Raw genomic sequence first — 17,910 nt, forward strand, 5'->3', positions numbered from 1 at the left:
ATAAAACTCACCTAACAAAATAATGATCAATGACCAATAAAGCAAAAAAAAAAAAAAAGACTATTATGCAAACAAGATCTATAGAGCTATTTTCAACTCTAAACTACTCTTCAATGTGGCAAAACACCTAATTAAGGACCCATCTTCCACAATCCACAGAAACTATAACTTCTCAATAGATAGATGCAATGAATATGCCTTATCCTTAATAAGCAAAATTAACAACTTAAAATCTCAATTCCCCATCTGCCTTGCAGCAGTAGCAACCAGTAAGCCAAAAGGCATAAGGAAGTGGTCCACATTCGAAAGAGTCACAAATCTTGAAATAACCCAAATAATCACAAAGATTAAACCCGCCATATACCCAAGAGACCCTATTCCCTCCAGTTCCTTGAAACAAATTCATGGTGCTATCACACCTACAGTCACAACATTAATTAATCACGTTCTCATAGAAGGAATTGTTCCACAGGGGCTAAAAAAAAAAGCAGTAATAAAACCGATCTCTAAAGACAAATCTGGAAGAATTGATGACTGGGACAACTACCGCCCAATATCAAACTTGCCTTTTCTCGTCAAATACATTCCTGAAACCAATCAGGGGGCTACAAGTTGGAAATGCACTGAGCAAAGCAGCTGCCCTGAAGTCAGTAACGCGGTAAATGACGGCAGACAAACTGCAGCTGGCCCTTCCAAGTCCATCCAGTTGTCTTCCTTTCTGGTTCTCCACCACTTGGGGTGGATGAGCAGACCCCCATACTTAAACCAGCACCAGGCCCCACCCCGTCTCTCAAGCCTGATCTTAATACTGTATGTTTAAATTCAGAACGCCACTGTGGCTTTGCTGTCTTTCTCATGGATTCTTACCAGACTTGTACTTAATTCAACATCCAGATCCCTCTTAACAAGCACCAAGTTTTATAAAAACCCCACACAGCCACCAAAACATCAACATTCTGTGCTTGTTGCTACCAGAATTATAAACCAGGGCCGTTCTGTGCAGGATCCCTGGAGACTTCTTGGAAACCTGATGCAGCTACACCTCCGATTTTAGGGTGGTAACCATTTCAGATCATAGTGTGATCATACTGAGCCCATTGTGTACCATCAGGTTTGGTAATGTTGTCACAGAAAATACTCAAGTCAATAAAGCTAATCCATAACTAAAATGTTTAGCTCAATTTAAAAACTAAACTAACAAGCTATAAATCCTGATATGTAGCTCAACAGAATTTGAGACAAGTGAACCCTTGTAGCTAATATTCTCCTACCAAAAACTCTACCCGCATTCACAGGATGCAGCATTGTAAAGTCCATTTTCTAAAATGTGCTTTCTGTTTTTGTCTTTATCCAATCAGGGAACAGTTTCAGGAGGTTGATGGGGTTAAGCTGCTGAGAGTTAGTCAGAAGATAAAAACGGGCATTCAGACAAAGTCCGGTATGTCTTCCGCTGCCAAACGCAAATCTGGCAGGGGTGAGACGTAAAAAGTAGAGGAAAGCTCTGACCTGTCGTTTGTACAACATAGTAGCATGCTGAAAAACTGCTGCTTTACGAGAAAGTTGAATTAGAATATGTAGACATTAAGTCACATAGAACTTACTAGTGTATGTTTACTTAACATGAGCACCTATTCCAGCTAAAAGTGAAGCACAGTCAAGTGAAGAGGAAAATGGAGAAAGAATATATCAATTAATACCTATATGCATAGGACAGAACCAAAGGGAGGGAGAAAATCACAGATGGAGTAAGACCAGAGGCGGTTCTATAATGAGGCAGGGTGAAGCGGCCGCTTCAGGTGGCAGAATTTTGAGGCGGCAAAAAATGCCTCTCTCAGAACGCCACTGTGACATCCACTTCACTCTGCCTGCCCTGCCGTGGCTGCCTCAGCTCAGGCCAGCAGCGGCTGAAGAAGAACGGAGAGAGGCTGGGGCCACCGACAGAGCTCAGGCCGGCGGTGGCTGAAGCAGTGGCGTAGCCACAGGTGGGCCATGGCCCACCCACTTTGGGATCATCCCTACCCAATCAACGTTATCCGGTAGCCCAAGAAGAGAGCCCCTGTCACAAGGCCGCAGTGAACATGCCAGTCAAAAGGAGGAAGAGGCCCGCAATGCCACCAAGAAGAGGAGGTGGCCCGAAACGCTAGCATTCAAAGAAAAAAAACCTTCACAGAAAGGCGCCCATTCTTCTGCTCCTCCACTTGTGCCAGCCTTGCATATTCAAAACCCTTGCGGCCAAGTAAGCTCTCTATGCTGATCCTGTGTATTGCGAGACCAGCACAGAGGAATGCTAGCTGTGCAAGTTTTCAATACTTCAGGCAGACACATGAGGAGCGGCAGCTACCTGTTCCTGTGTTTGTGTGTGTGACTGATAGCCTGCCTGGGGCTGTGAGTGAATGGAGCCTGCCTGGGGGTGTGTGTGTGTGTGTGTGTGAATAAGAGCCTACCTGAGGGGGTGCGTGAGAGAGAGAGAGAGAGCGAGCATGTAGGAGTGAGAACTTGCGATATGGGAGGGAGCCTGCATGTGAGAAAAAGCATGTGAGAATGGGAGCCTATGTGTTTTTGTGAGAGTGATAGCCTGCATATAAGAGTGAGAGCCTGTGTGTGTGTTTGTAGGAGTGGGAGCCTGTGAGAAAGTGAGAAAGCTAGAGTGAGAGCCTATGTGTATGCGTGTGTAGGAATGAGTCCCTGTCTGTTTGTGAGAAGGAGCATGAAAGAGTGGGATCCTGTGTCAGAGAAAGCATGTGTGTGTGATAACATGAGAGAGAGTCTGTTTGTATGAAGGAGGAAGGAAAGAAGACAGAATAAAAGAGACCCTGGAAAAGGAAAAGACAGACAAGGGGAAAAGACTGGGACCAACTGATTAGAAAATTAAGATCAGACAACAAAGGTAAAAAAAGTTATTTTGCCTTTCAGCAATTGGAATATGCCATCTTTGGGAATGTGCACTTCTTATATATTTGTTTTTAGCTTTTTCTTCAGTATTCCAGTGCTCAGAGTCTGGTTTCTCAGGCTTTCCATTTCAGTTTTGTTTGCATGTTTGTTTCTAATTTGTAGTCTCTTATTCTGTCTTACATAAGGGTCTGTTTGTTTTGCGCATGTGTGACAGAGATGCACTATTTTGGCTAGCATCTAGTTTCTCTGTAGGAATCTGTAGTAGTCTGGTTTGTTCTGTTTGCCCATTAGGTAGTGTATTAGGGTTCTATGGCCTCCGGTAATGTTTGCTTTGCTGCCTTTTCATAGATAAAGTTGCTGCTGTTTGAGTTCTGAGAGTTACTGCTGTTATGATATGGTAAAGTTTTATTTATTCATTTATTTATTTACAGGGTTTGTGTTACTTCACAAAGTGTTTGGCAGTGAAGGGAATGTGTTTTGCTATCATTGAGGTGACACCAGAATTTGAATTTTTTTTTTGCATGTCCTAATTCTGCTCTGCACCTGTTGCAAATCTTTTTATGATGATTATTATGATTATTGCTATTTTATTGCAGTTTTATGCATTTTTGGAAAGAGGATTCATAAAAGAATATATTGATATTTGTTTTATAATGTGATTGGATCAGATGTTTCTGAAATGTTCTTTATTTTGTACATGATATCGTGTATTTATAAAATGCAATAAATATAAAATAAGTTAATATAAATAAGGCATTTTTAATGTTGGTAAGTGCTTGAAGTAACAGAATTAAAATATTTTAAAATGTCACTCAAGCATGATGGCTGTTGCAAACTACTCAGAAATCCATTTTTGGGTGCATGCTAGATGACATTTATCGATAAGATATAATTAGTAGGGCCTAGATCTGGATGTCTACTGCCCACCCATGTTATCCTTGCCCCCCCCCCCCCCAAACAAATTCCATTCTGGCTATGCTACTGAGCTGAAGAAGAACAGAGAGAGGCTGGGGTCGCCAGCGGAGATCAGACCAGTGGCAGCTGAACAGAGAGAAGCCCCACGTGAGAGAGAAGCAGCTTGCTTGGTTGTGTGTATGTGAGAGGGAGAGCTTGGCTGGGGGGTGAGAGAGCATGTGTGAGGGTGCTTGGGGGGTGTGTGAGAGCATGAGTGAGGGTGCTTTCATGTGGGTGCCATCTCATCCTTCGCCTCAGGCAGTAGATGGCCTTGAGCCGCCCCGAATAAGACAGTAGGTGGACAAAAGTGGGCAGACCAAATGCTCGTTTTCTGCCGACATTTACTGATTGTTTTTATACTTCCTAATTCATTCCTAATCTGCTGGAGTGATAAATATCTGAAAGCAGTGCAAAACTGGTGTGTGGTTCATTCAAGCGGCAGGAACCATGTCACAAAAGTATAACACACGCTATCTCTCAATGGAGGTACTAACAACAGAATCTAAGGTACATGGGAGAAGCAAAGGTGAAGCCAGAGATCCAATCCAGGCACTTTCCGCCATCAAGTTCTATGCTTGTAAATGCACTTTTATAAAAAGCGGAGAGGTGCTTCCCTTGCAAACCACTTTACGATCCATTAGGAAATGGAGCAAAACTGCCAGAACTCAACTTGAAAAAAAATATCAAAAGAGTATAAGTTTAGTCAACGGCTTAAAATGACACCAGGAAAACCTCTCTTTACAAATAAAAAGAGAGTGCAGCCACAGATGCGTTAATAGCGTCTGCAGGATTTTTGCCTCATCCTGAAGTCCAGCCCTACCTTGCTCAATGAGGAAGCAACTTTCAGCCTGTGTAGCTACGAAGCGCGTGGACACGTTGACCCAATGAAACCTGCCCATTTCTCTTTCAACATCACTCAAGAAGACCACGCACAAACACTGTTCCTTTTCAGACAGAGCCATTTATACCCAGTTAAATAATTACCGCTGCTGGTAAAATGTCTTTGAAACGCACTCTCCACCTTAGTATCATCATTTCCCTATTTGACAGCTGTTCACCAAAGAACAAACAAGTTAATTCATTGATACAGAAAATGAATGCCCAGTCAAATTTAGCATTCAATTTTTCTGCATCAGTCTGTAAAGTAACTATGTCAATCTACTTTCCTCGTTCCTTTGAACTTCCTAGACTCCCAATTGCTTTAATGTTTTGTTATTTTTAAGTTGAGAAGGCATGCTAGACATTTGGAAGGCATTTAGAGCATGCCTCTGCTCTTTCCTTGCAGGAGCCTAGGAGGGTCCCGAGAAACGTGACAGAGTGAATCCAGAGGAACACAACTGTTCATTCCACTGCTCAACAGGTGCTCTCAGCAGCAACTGCATTATTTTCCCTATTTATACCCTTTCTTTTGTGCTTAATGTAGTTTGAAAATTCATTTTCTAATTAACATGATGATTATTTTCTTCCTGGGCTTTCTTTGTACTACGTGACAATATTCTCCGGCATCCAGGTACTCTCACAAAAGGCTTAATGATGTGACAAATGATTTCTTCAGAACTAATATTGTTCACTAGTACTCAGAAAACTCAAACAACGGAGATAATGCACAATGCAAGGATTTACAAAATACTCTTTTATAACCATGTCATTCAGGGCATGTCTCTCGGATACCTCGTTGAATTATCCACATTTTCTTGCACTTGACAATGATATAAAGCATTTCTGAGCAGAGAATTTCTCCATGTGACTCAAAGAGGAAAGAGAACAAAAAAAAGGAGGTTAGCGGAAAAGAGAATTGAGCATGCTCACTTCAGCATGCTCCCGCTATTTAGCATGCCCTCGGTCTGTAGCATGCAGAGCTGATGGACGCACAAAACACACTAAGCAGCCACATTTTGGGGGTGACCGAGGCACTGCAGCAGGCCTGGCATTGCATCGGCCCATCCACTAATGCAGAGGGCAGCCCGCATGGGCCCAACTCCCATCCTGAAAGAAAGGAGGCAAGCATGCCAGGAGCACATATCCCGCAGGTGGCATGCTGTGCTTGTGTGTGCCCTGCGACTGGAATCCAATGCTCCTGTCAGGGGGCATGCCGGCAGAGGTGACAGCACACGGCGGAAGAGGGAGGAAGTCGCACAAAGGTTGCCTGCTCTGTGCACAGTCTGCAGGAGACTGGAGCCAGGTGGCCCAAGCTGCTGCTGCACCATTGCTATGGTGGGACCTGTGGCCATCTAGACTCAAGACACCAGTCCCAGGGGAAAGGGAAAGCTGCAGCCTGCGTCTGCTCATGCCAGAGCAGAGAGCATTGTGGGTAGCAGCTAAGAGGAGGGGGGAGGTTGGATGCTGCTGGGGCTGGGGGGGCAGGGAAAGACAGGGGAATCTGGATGCCGCAGGGACTGGGGGAAAAGAGAAAAGGAAGGGATGCTGCTGCGATGGTGGGTGGGAAGAGGAGGGGGATCTGGATACTGATGGGCTAGGGGGCGAGAGAGGAGGGATGCTGCTGGGGTGGTGGTGGGTGGGAAGAGGAGGGGATCTGGATACTGATGGGCTAGGGGGCGAGAGAGGAGGGATGCTGCTGCGGTGGTGGTGGGTGGGAAGAGGAGGGGATCTGGATACTGATGGTCTAGGGGGCGAGAGAGGAGGGATGCTGCTGGGGTGGTGGTGGGTGGGAAGAGGAGGGGATCTGGATACTGATGGGCTAGGGGGCGAGAGAGGAGGGATGCTGCTGCGATGGTGGGTGGGAAGAGGAGGGGATCTGGATACTGATGGGCTAGGGGGCGAGAGAGGAGGGATGCTGCTGCGATGGTGGGTGGGAAGAGGAGGGGATCTGGATACTGATGGGCTAGGGGGCGAGAGAGGAGGGATGCGGCTGCGGTGGTGGGTGGGAAGAGGAGGGGATCTGGATACTGATGGTCTAGGGGGCGAGAGAGGAGGGATGCTGCTGCGATGGTGGGTGGGAAGAGGAGGGGATCTGGATACTGATGGGCTAGGGGGCGAGAGAGGAGGGATGCTGCTGCGATGGTGGGTGGGAAGAGGAGGGGATCTGGATACTGATGGGCTAGGGGGCGAGAGAGGAGGGATGCTGCTGCGGTGGTGGGTGGGAAGAGGAGGGGATCTGGATACTGATGGTCTAGGGGGCGAGAGAGGAGGGATGCTGCTGGGGTGGTGGTGGGTGGGAAGAGGAGGGGATCTGGATACTGATGGGCTAGGGGGCGAGAGAGGAGGGATGCTGCTGCGGTGGTGGGTGGGAAGAGGAGGGGATGTTGCTGCAGTGTGGAGAGATGAGGGGAATCTGCAAGCTGCTAGAGAGAGAGAGAAAGAGGGGTGCTGCTGTGGCAGCAGGGAGAGAGGAGAACCTGGATGGTGCTACGGTGAGAGGGGAATATTGATGCTGCTGCCGCAGGTAGGGAGAGAAGGAAATCTGGATGTTACAGGGACTGAGCAGGGGGTGGGTCGGTAGGGTAGAGAGGGTGGGAGAGGCTGTGTCAGAGCGGATGCTGCCGTTGAAGAGGGGTGAGAGGTGGACATATCTTTCTGAGGATAAGGGAAGAAAGAGGAGGAGGATGCTATTGATGGATGCTGAGAAGGAGAGACAGAGAAAGGGATGAATGCTGAACCCAGGGCAGGAAGAGAGAGGAAGACTATGCTGAGCAGAAGTTGGGAGAGCGCAAGTGGAGCTGCCACTTCCACAGGAAAGCGAGCTGCAGTCAAAGGAGGGGGAAGGGGGAGATGCTATGCAGGGGTCGCAGAAGTGTACAAAATGGTAGCATTTCTTCTTCTGCATTGCTGCACTGCATAGTCTCTGGCTTCTTGCAGTTTCCGCTTCCATTTTTGTCTGCACATTTATATTTTTTATTTGTGGTCACTTATTCTGTATTTGATGAGGGTTTGCCTGTGTTCTCCACGTGTGGCCAAAGTGAGGTATTCTGCTAGCATGTAGGGATCTATAGCAGTCTACCTTGTTCTGGAGGTATACTAATGCTCTAGGGTATACATTTCTATTTACAGTGCTGCCTTTTCCTAGGTAAGATTGTTGCTGTTTGAGCGCTGGCAGTCAGTGCTGTTTTAGTATGGTAGGTTTGCCATTTGGTTATGTGTCCTTTTTGCAGGGTTTTTGCTGGCACCAAGCAGTGCATGTAAATACAATGTACATGTCCTTATGAGTGATATTTTTACCTCAGGAAATAAACCAAAGAGTCCTATCCAGAGGGCAGCCTCTAAAATAGTCAACCATCTTCATCATAAAGCATATGGGGACAGTCGAAGATTTAAACATGTACGCCTTGGAGGAAAGGAGAGAAAGAGGAGACATGATAGAGACATTTAAAGAGTTCCAAGGAATAAATGTACAGGAGGTGAGCTTCTTTCAACAGAAAGGAGGTTCTCAAACCAGGGGTCCTGGGATGAGGATGAAAGGGGGTAGACACCGGAGTAAGCTAAGATGTGGTGGAATCAAGGAGAGTATCAGAACTCAAAAGAGCATATAACAAGTGCAGATGATCTCTTAGGGAGAAGGAGGGATTATAAAGCTCAGCAGAAGATGTGGATGGTCAGACTGGTTGGGCCAGATGGTCTTTATTTGCCAATAAGTTCAATGTTTCTCAGAAGACTGCACTGTCTTTTTTCATGGAAAATCTGTTACTATAAATTATAATTTTGTATTGTGTGTGTGTGGGGGGGGGGGGGGGGGGGGTAGGTAAGGCTCACCTAGGGTGTCTAATACCTTGCATCAGCCCTGATAGCATCCTCATGCTATTTAGCCCATGTATTTGGGAATTTCTGTGCATGAGGGTAGCGTGAGTATGCTATTTCTGACATTTTCCTTTTACTGACAGTCTGTTCAATCTTTTTTGCATCACTCGATAAGTAGAATTTGAAGGTGCCTGTCACTTACTAAAAAAAACAAAAAACGTGAGTCCATGGTTTTGTGTTGAGTTTTATTGCAAAGGCCTCCAAAGGCTTTTCACCCATTCTATGTCTTTTGGAAAAATTAAAAATCAGGCTCTAATTGTAGAAGGTTCTTTGCTAAATTAGGTGTAAACTCAACCAGCATCATGTGTGATCGTGCATCACAACCTTCCAGCACACAAGCCGGAAGATGTTCAGCTCCACCATAAAAAGAGAATCTACCTTCTCCCCATTAATTATGGATGCCTGGGTATGTAGAGCCAGTACTGGTAACAAGCGCACTGAAAGAATCGTGATCTCAGCAGGGCAAGGTCTAAAAGGAAAAGAAGGAATGGGAGGCAGGATATGACTCTGCCATTGACTCTCTACATAAGAACCCATATCAGTCATTTTGCCTCCCTTCGCTCAGTTCAACTATTGGCACTGGGCAATCATCATATTGTTTTTTTTCTCTTCTCTACCCTTCAGAAGTGGCCATGCTGTGTCAAAACCACTGAGAACAACCACTGAGATGTCCATCCCAGAGATGAGGGCAAATACAGCCGTGCCAACCATTCCAAGCTAAACAGGAAACAAATATCAAACTAGCGCCAGTGGAGTACCACACGTTAAGGTTTTCACAGATTTGCTGCAGAGTTTGCCACAGATATGGCTTTTGCCTTAGAAAAGGTTCGCCAGAGCAGTTTAACGAGGCTGTAGATTCTTACCAGGTTCCTTGAATCCAGCGATGCACCTCTTGTGAAGAGACTGGCACCTGCCTAGCTGCACACATGTCTCTAGGCCTGCCTTGACAGCAAAGCACACTGGGATCCTGACTGCATAAACGCTGGGGCCTGTGCACAACTCTTGTTAAACATTTAATGTGCACACTACTTAAAGGGCGATACCCTACATTTTAGCCTGTGCATGTAAAAAAATATCCTCCATAGAGTGAAATCGCTATTAGTAAGCATCCATGCCATGCAGCCACCTCAAATAGCCACAGATCAGATTAACGGGCTGATAAAGTAAAATCGCGGGAGAGCGGGCGCACAGGCCACTCTCCTGTGCGCGTGATACAGAATTTTAATTTATTTAAATTAGGCCCGGCAGTAAAAAGAGGCGCTAGGGACACTAGCGCGTCCCTAGCGCCTCTTTTTTGACGGAAGTGGCGGCTGTCAGCAGGTTTGACAGCAGAGGCTCAATTTTGCCAGCGTCTGTTCTCGAGCCCGCTGACAGCCACGGGTTCGGAAACCAGACGCCGGCAAAATTGAGCGTCCGGTTTTCGACCCGCCAGCCCCGGGCCCATATTAAATTTTTTTTTTTTTTTTTTTTTTTTTTACTTTTTTAAACTTTCGGGACCTCCGACTTAATATCGCCATGATATTAAGTCAGAGGGTGCACAGAAAAGCAGTTTTTACTGCTTTCCTGTGCACTTTCCCGGTGCCCGGAGCGCACTGTACTGTATCAGCCCGTTAGTGAGCAGAGGTTGCCTCCCGACCATCCTGCATCCTCCCCTTGATGTCTTCTGCAGGGGACATTTGGAAGTTTACAACAATGTTAGGAAAAAAAAAACAAAAAACCGGTTGTCCTCTGTGAACCTTTTGTGTGGAAATTCATTTGCACTGTGTAAATAGATACAGATTTATTTTGGAAGGGTTCAGGCACAAGTTGGTGTCTTTCTCCTTTTACAAAGTGACGTGCAGGAAGATAGGTTATGGCTGAAAGGCCTGTGGCTAAACTTTTACAGTGCCATCTCTTCTACATCTCCTCCATCTGGGGGCTGCAATGCTTGTTCTTAGCAAGGTATGTAAGTGGCTGATGGATGTGAGCATACCACACTATCTCCCATGTACATGCTAAAGCCTGCTTTGCATACAATATTTCTCACTTAATTTTAGAACATATCTGCTAACATCTTTTGCCCCTGGCTTAGAGTGCACAATGCAGCCTTATACCCGATATTACAAAGATCAAGGCTACTAAATAGTCCTAAATGAAAATTCTCCCCTAAATTTGCAATGCATCTAAAAAAAATGGGTGGGGAGGTAGGTGGAGTTAAGTTACGGGAGGAAATTTAGCGATTTAGTACTGATTTCCAGGCCAAAGCTAGCTGCAGGAATAGCCGCCCTAAATCTAAATGTTATCCCTATGCCCAGAGCCAGAGATCACGGCCACAGTGCAACAATCCTTCAGCGCCTCCCTCCTCTCCCGGAAGATCCCCAGGGCCATCCACACTCCTCTGGAATCTCAGATCACAATTCTGGATGATTTTCTGCCCTCACATAATATCCCCTCCTGCTGGCACTGCTGACCTGCACTGAAGTCATCACCTTGCAAAATCTGGGCTGCCTAGAATGAAGCACTCCTCAAAACTGGCCCTCTGGTGCCCAGCAGGCTAATTTGTGTGCATTCTATATAGCATTAATGTGCAAGCTAAGCTTCAGTACACAGGCCTCATCATACCACTATCATTATTATAAATGCTTATAATGATGAGCTCGTCAATGCTAATTTGATTAGTTCACGCTGGAATGGTATTTCTGAGTATGGGATATTTCCATTCCACTGAAAATGAATAAAATCTCATATGGAGATGGTTGAAAGTTTGAGAACGTATGGGTAAAGAAAACGTAAATAAAGCTCTGATTTATTAGAACGTGCTTATGAGTCTCTCTCCACTGCAAAATCTCTCTCAGGCGTAACTAGAACTAAACAATCTCAAAAACTGAGACACCCACTAGCTTCCTAAAATTAACAGTCATGTCCCAGTTTTCATCTTTAGGTTCTGTCTCAGGAGTTTACAGGAATCATGCGGTAAAACCATAATCGTGACGTGTTCAAGGACTGCTGTCTCTCACTGGGGACAACACAAACAGGCTGATCCAATCCTGGTTTTGCACTATTGCACACATAGAAGGGCAATACCAGGGGCCTGATTTACTAAGCTTCCCCCTTCCCTGCCACTCCCCAAACAATAAATGCAGAATGAAGTGGAGGAATAGCCTAAGAACCAGGGAATTCAGGGTTCAAATCCCGCTGCTGCTCCTTGTGACCTTGGGCAAGTCACTTTACCCTCCATTACCTCGGGTACAAACTTAGGGCTGGATTCATCATTCTTTGCAGAATGATGAATCCCGGGAAAAAGGGAGCGGGGGGGGGGGGGGCAGGCCTGCAAAAGGCCGCAGCCGTTCGCACCGAGACGGTGCGATTTCGCCAGCCGCACTGCGGCCGGCTGCAGCCTTTCGCACAAATAGCGCCACTGTAAAAGGTGGTGCTATTCGCCGAGCTACTGCCGGCGATAATGTTCCTCACATTATCGCGGGCAGCGCTGTGGCGCGGCCGACTCCACCCCCTCCAACTCCTCCCCGCCCCCTAATTTGCATTATATCGCATGCGAAAAGGCTCTTTTCGCGTGCGATAAGGCCCTAACCCACGCAATAAAGCTTTAGTAAATAACCCCCTTAGCTTGTGAGCCCTCTGGGGACAGAGAAATACCTTCAGTACCTGAAAGTTACTCGCCTTGAGCCACCAATGAAAAAGGCGTGACCTAATCTAAATAAATAAAGAATGGCAGAAAAGATGTAGCAGTAGTGAATGAGGACCTAGAACTGGCTCGGTCTCTCTAGGCTGACCTGGGTGAGAGATGGCAATCCTCTGATGCTTTCTTCCACAGTCTGCACGATGCGCAGCCCAAACAAACTGCCAGTTTCTCGTCCTGGTTACAGACCAGCTTGCCAGCAACAAGCTGATCTGCGTCCTACTTTGGATGTGCAGAAGGAAGTGAAACCCCAGCACAGCAGAGAGCAGGCCACTGATAACAAGGATCTGACAGAACTGAATGATTAGGCACCACATGATGGTGGCATAAAAACAGAACATACATACATACATACATATGCATGCAAACCCTTTGCTCTCATCTTCTCATTTCCTGAAAGCAGAAAAGGCTAGCTCAGACACCAGTTTCCTGCGTAAACCAGACCATCTCTAGCTACCTGGGCTCGCAGTGTGAGCGTCTATAGCCGACTCGAAGACAAGCCACAGTGCCAGTAGCAGAAATAGATGTTAGGTCTGAAAGGCTGGAGACTACATCGTAGCATGGACAGCATATATGAAAGGCTATTTATACTCAAAGAGCAGTTGCTAAGTCCTGGTGCTCAGCCATATGTCCAGACTCAGAGTCTCCACTTAAGATAGCTTCATTTTATTCTATGATTTATTGCCTTTAAAAGTCCCAACTTGCCCATGCAGAGTTAAGCAGGAAGACAGCACATGAAAACTGGACACAGGAAATTCTGTTGCCCTGACTGTTCTGCGTCTCTGCAACCCCTTGGTTTCAGCTGGCTGAAGCCAGGCGGAAAGGTTTCTGCGGCTTGGTGCCAAATGAATCCACACGGTGATATGTTCAGGCAAATGCAAATATAGGGGAAAAAAAAAAGAAACAGGATGCCACAACAGATCGAGAGCATATTGTACTCTTACCATTTGTGAATGACTCCTGGGGCAGACATTGATATCTTCAACCTTTTCATTGGCTAAAAGAAAGCAATGAAATGAATAAAAAAGAAAGCAGAAGAACAAACAATGACCGAGGTAAAATCCCAGAATTAAAACAAAACACAAAGAAAAGCCAGGGCATCAGACCTTGCTGTCACTGAGCTCCCCCTGCCTGACCTGTCCCCCTCACGGCACGACTTTGTCTGCGCCAGCCGCCTCCTGCACTGAAGGAAGCCGTCTGCTAATCTTGCAGCACCCCCCCCCCCCCCCTGCACCCAAGGACTGCTGCCATGAAATCCTCCACAACTGTCTCTGCTGGGGATCAGGGGTAGAGTTTCAAGGCATCCTTGAAAAAAAAAAAAAAGTTATGAGCCACTCCAGCCAGTAAAATGCACACATGTGAGACACTTATTTCTGGAAGGTGTGTGCATGTGTGTGGGGGGTTTCACTTGCAAGCTTGCTCATCTTTAAATGGCCCCAAGGGAGTGCTCCATCAATCCAACGGCCACAGGGACCCCTGCGAGCCTGAGTACAGAGGGCTTCCCTGCTCTCCCGCCCCTCTCCTCCGCTGTCACCCTCTTACCAATGATCTGGATAATTTCTGCCAGTAGAACTCCGTCTGCGATGTCCTGCTGCAGGTCCTTGATCAGTCTCTTGTGGCCAGATTTGGCTAGGTAGTGGTTAGCCCAGTCCGTGTAGATCTAGCAGGGGGGAGAGAAGAAAGGGAGAGGAGTTAAAAACGAGAAAACTTTTAAGACAAATGAACACTGGCTTCTGCCGCAGGATTATTCCAGATCACATTCCGCCTCAAAGTCAGGAGGAAATAGCTCAGATACATTTTTCAAGGGCTATTTTTTCCCCCTTTTTTTCTCTCTCTCTCTCTTTCTGCTTATCGTGACTCACTTTGTTTTTACAGCGAGGGCTGTCTCACTTCTCTGACCACACAAGTAACGTAAACTCCCTTCATGCTGTGCAAAGAAACTCCTGTTGCAAATCCATCACTTCTCTTTCACCCGACCTGCCTGCAGCCAGCTGATTTATCAGAGAGGGGGATGGAAAAGGATTAAACCCGTAATTCTGATTTTGTGGTTGCTGTCCCAGGTAACATTAGCCTGGCCATTCGTAAATGTGCGGGTGGGGTTGCAGAGCTGGTTTCTCGTCTACATATTCAGCCTGGTTAGTTCCCCTCGCTGGGCAGCCCACTTCCTGAAGTGATGCCATGCGATAGCGTGAGATCAGGCGACCCGATGTACTCGGGGAAAGAGGATTTGCATGACAGAAAGAAGCCAGATAATGCCGCAGCGGGCACACTGGCCTCTTCCAGCAGGTAACGCATACGGGACAGAGGATAATGCCCATTAGCTATGATCTCTGCCTAGAGAAGTGAGCAGCAGGGATTCTTTTTTTTTTTGTCTGGGGGGGGGGGGGGGGGGGGGCTCCCGTACTGTGCTTTTTTGTCAAGAGAGCCCTAAGCACGTGCTGTGAGGGTGCAGCGAGAGGAATGGGCCACCGCAAGCACATCCACAGAGGATGCAACTCCTGCTGGGCATGGGCAGTGATGTCCCTTCACGTACCACAAATGTATTTCCCGGAGAAAGTGCTGCTGACCAAAGCAAAAGACCAGAAACTAGGAACATCAGGATTCAGATCCTGCACCTCCCACTGACGCCCCTTGTGAACTCAGGAGAGTCCCCTGACCTCCGCTTGCCTTAGGCACCCATTTAGACAGTAAGCTCTTTGGGGGCAGTGACTGATCGCACGGCAGTATGTGCATTCGGTAGGGATGTGAAGTATACGCTATAGAGTGCTGTAGCCATGTATGTCAACAACGGGTTAAGAGTGGTCATGGGCACATCCCTGGAATGAACTGTACATACCGCAGTGCACGTGGCACCAGGTTTGTAGCTTGATAACCAGGCCAGGACCTCTTCCAAGAACAAACACATCCAACAAAGATAAACACAGAAATTGCAAAACCATTCCGTTTTGCTTTCCATTTGCATAAAGCAATGACATTTATTGATGTGGAAAAGACTCGGAATGGGCTGAACCTAACAAGCTGTGACACTCGGCAGCTCTCTCCCTCATAGAACCTGAGCCTCTCAGTGACTACTGCAGGTATTCTGGTGGCTGTGTGGGGTCGCACGAGCAGCGGGGCATAAATCTTGCAAACTTACAACCAGAATGGAAATTTAAAACTCAAACCTGAATTGAAAGAAAAGCACAAAACCAAAACCGCAGTGATAATGATTAATTGCAAAAGACATAAGCTGGAAAAATACACTTAAACAAATAAAAAATCTAAGCACCTCTTTGTTTCTGGCCAACATTGCCCACAGGGACAGGCAGCTCCAGTCCTGGTTTAACATTTTGTTTAAAACATTTGATTTGCTGCCTTTTGTTTACAAATCTCCTACAACTCCCTTGGGGGTTAACCTCAGAATTTAGAGGTCCATATTCAGTCATTGGCCAGATTGCAAAGTTAGCCAGATAAACTTAACAGGCTAACTTTGGAGGGATATTCCTTGGTGTAGATGCACTGCTGAATAAATTTATCTAGGTAACTTTAAGACTGCTCTACAAAACATCCAAAGTTAGCTGGCTACATTATCCAGCTATCTCCACCTAGAAAGGTCTCTGGAATACCCCTACATTTTCCAGCTAAGGTTTAGCCAGATAAATGCTCAAAATATTCAAAAATTGGCATTTTGCCAGATAACTCACAAGTAATCTGGCTAAATGCCACTGAATATGGGCCCTTCCTTTCTAATAGGAGACCAGATTTATCTGTACAGCTATAGGAACTATCCCCGATACCTGAGACCCAGCGTTGCAGAGATGATCCTGTAAAACCAGGCTTTCCCAGACTCGACCACTGGTATCACTGACCAGCTCTGCTTTCCAAGAGAACTAAAATACACAATCAACCTGCTCTTAAATCTAATGCACATTTCCATAGTGCGTGAATATTCATTGTGGATAGCCTGAAAATCTGCTTGGGAAACCTTTGTAGTAAAAAAAAAAAAAAAACAAATAAAACAAAACACATCAAAATGCTTATTTGCACTCTAAAATAATTTGGCTGTTTTCCTTGATATCCCAATTCTCTAGCAGGCAAATCCTACTCTCAACACCCTTCTTTTTACATCAGAGCAGCCAGTTGACAATAAATCCAACAAGGGTTGCTAGGCAGATCTCTGTACGTTGTCCGATAAGTTGCTTTAGTACCATTCAGGAATGTTAAGCTACAAGGCTACCACTACAACTTTCTTTTCTCCGGTGACCGGAAATTCTGCGTAATAGCTATTTAGACCCCAAATAATAAAGAGAGAAAGAATGCTGCCCATTGGATATGAGGAAACAGAAAAAATAATAAAGAATCTGAGCTTTGCAAGTTGTTTTTGTCTTGGTCTTCAGTTCCTGTGACCATGCAGGTCCCCTTCTATGGTTTGTTTTATCGACAACGTTTCTGCTCCCTCCCCCATTACTATTGTTTTGTTTTTTTTTCAGGTTTTACAATCCACCACTAATTGTTATCCATTTCACAGCCCATAAAATCCAAACCCCAGGCTGCAAAAGGTTAAAAGGAGAACCTAGATCTTGATCCCCTGATTAGTCAGCCTCATCCTCCCTCTCACACTCATTCACTTAATATGTTAATGTCGCCTTATTCATGGACTGCTGACTCACTCACTTCCTTAAACAAATGCCCCTGCTTCCTGCTGTTCTGAACACGCTCTGAATAAGCAGCCATGGGGACCCGAGCATTAACACATGTGGCGCGTGAGTAATCTCCAGCAGCGGGAAAACCCCCCCATGCAGGCGTCAGGAGAGGGAGAGAGCGCGCGCCCCTGGAATTGTCTGCTCGTCCCTCTCCGGGCTCCGGGAACTGCAGCGCTTTCCAGCTCCTGTAACCTGAGAAGGTTCGAACCGAAACAGGGCTGTCTGAACTAATTTCGTCTCAGGGCTGGTCTAGTTTCAAGTTACATTTGTTCCCCCCTTCCCTGTTCTCTTTTTCAACTGCTATTTCAGATACTCAACTAGGGCAGTGAACTTCATCCTTAAATGACACCCACTCATGAAAGACGGACCGACGCCTGGCAAGGTTTGCAGGAAGAGAGCTCGGTATATGTTACGCCTGTCAAACGGGAGGCTACCGTGAGGGCTGGGAAAGCCGCTGCCTTCCTTCTGCTCTAAGGAGATGCTGTACTAACATCACTGCACTAGTTGATGTTAACGTCCCTTCTCTTACGTCAATGTAAAAAGGTGCCTTATGCTCTGCGCACATGAGCGTGCGGCTGTACGCGCATCTTTACCAGTGGCGTAGCCAGAATTGATTTTTTGGGTGGGCACAAGGTTAACATGGGTGGGCTGTAGGCATGCAGGTCTACTAGTTGTTTTTTTACTGATAAATAATGCCAAATTATGCAGCATAGCATTCACATCTACGCCTAAGTATGAGGTTTACTTAATGATACAAACATAATTCACGGTGATTTGTGGTACTTTAGCCTTCTTATTATTATGATTTTATACACGGCTCCTACCTGTCCATAAATTTTGAGAGAGCGGTTGTGTTGCTTATATTTAAATTGCTAACATCTCAAAATATAGATATATATTTTTACCTTTGTTGTCTGATCTTTGTATTTTTCTAATCAGTTGGTCCTGGTCTCT

General features: G+C 46.0%; 1 protein-coding gene across 7 annotated transcripts in view; it reads right to left on the bottom strand.

The window, feature by feature from the left end:
- The window catches only part of NAV3 (neuron navigator 3), a 971,329-nt gene that overhangs the window by 343,631 nt on the left and 609,788 nt on the right, over nucleotides 1-17,910 (bottom strand). For all 7 annotated transcript variants that reach the window (XM_029597136.1, XM_029597134.1, XM_029597135.1 and 4 more), the window contains 2 exons: nucleotides 13,817-13,934; nucleotides 13,219-13,271 (listed from right to left, as the gene is read on the bottom strand). In XM_029597136.1, the coding sequence (XP_029452996.1) occupies nucleotides 13,219-13,271; nucleotides 13,817-13,934 (171 nt within the window). The remainder of the gene's footprint in view (nucleotides 1-13,218; nucleotides 13,272-13,816; nucleotides 13,935-17,910) is intronic.

The sequence above is a fragment of the Rhinatrema bivittatum genome, chromosome 4, assembly GCF_901001135.1.
Source record: "Rhinatrema bivittatum chromosome 4, aRhiBiv1.1, whole genome shotgun sequence".
NCBI classification, from domain to species: domain Eukaryota; kingdom Metazoa; phylum Chordata; class Amphibia; order Gymnophiona; family Rhinatrematidae; genus Rhinatrema; species Rhinatrema bivittatum.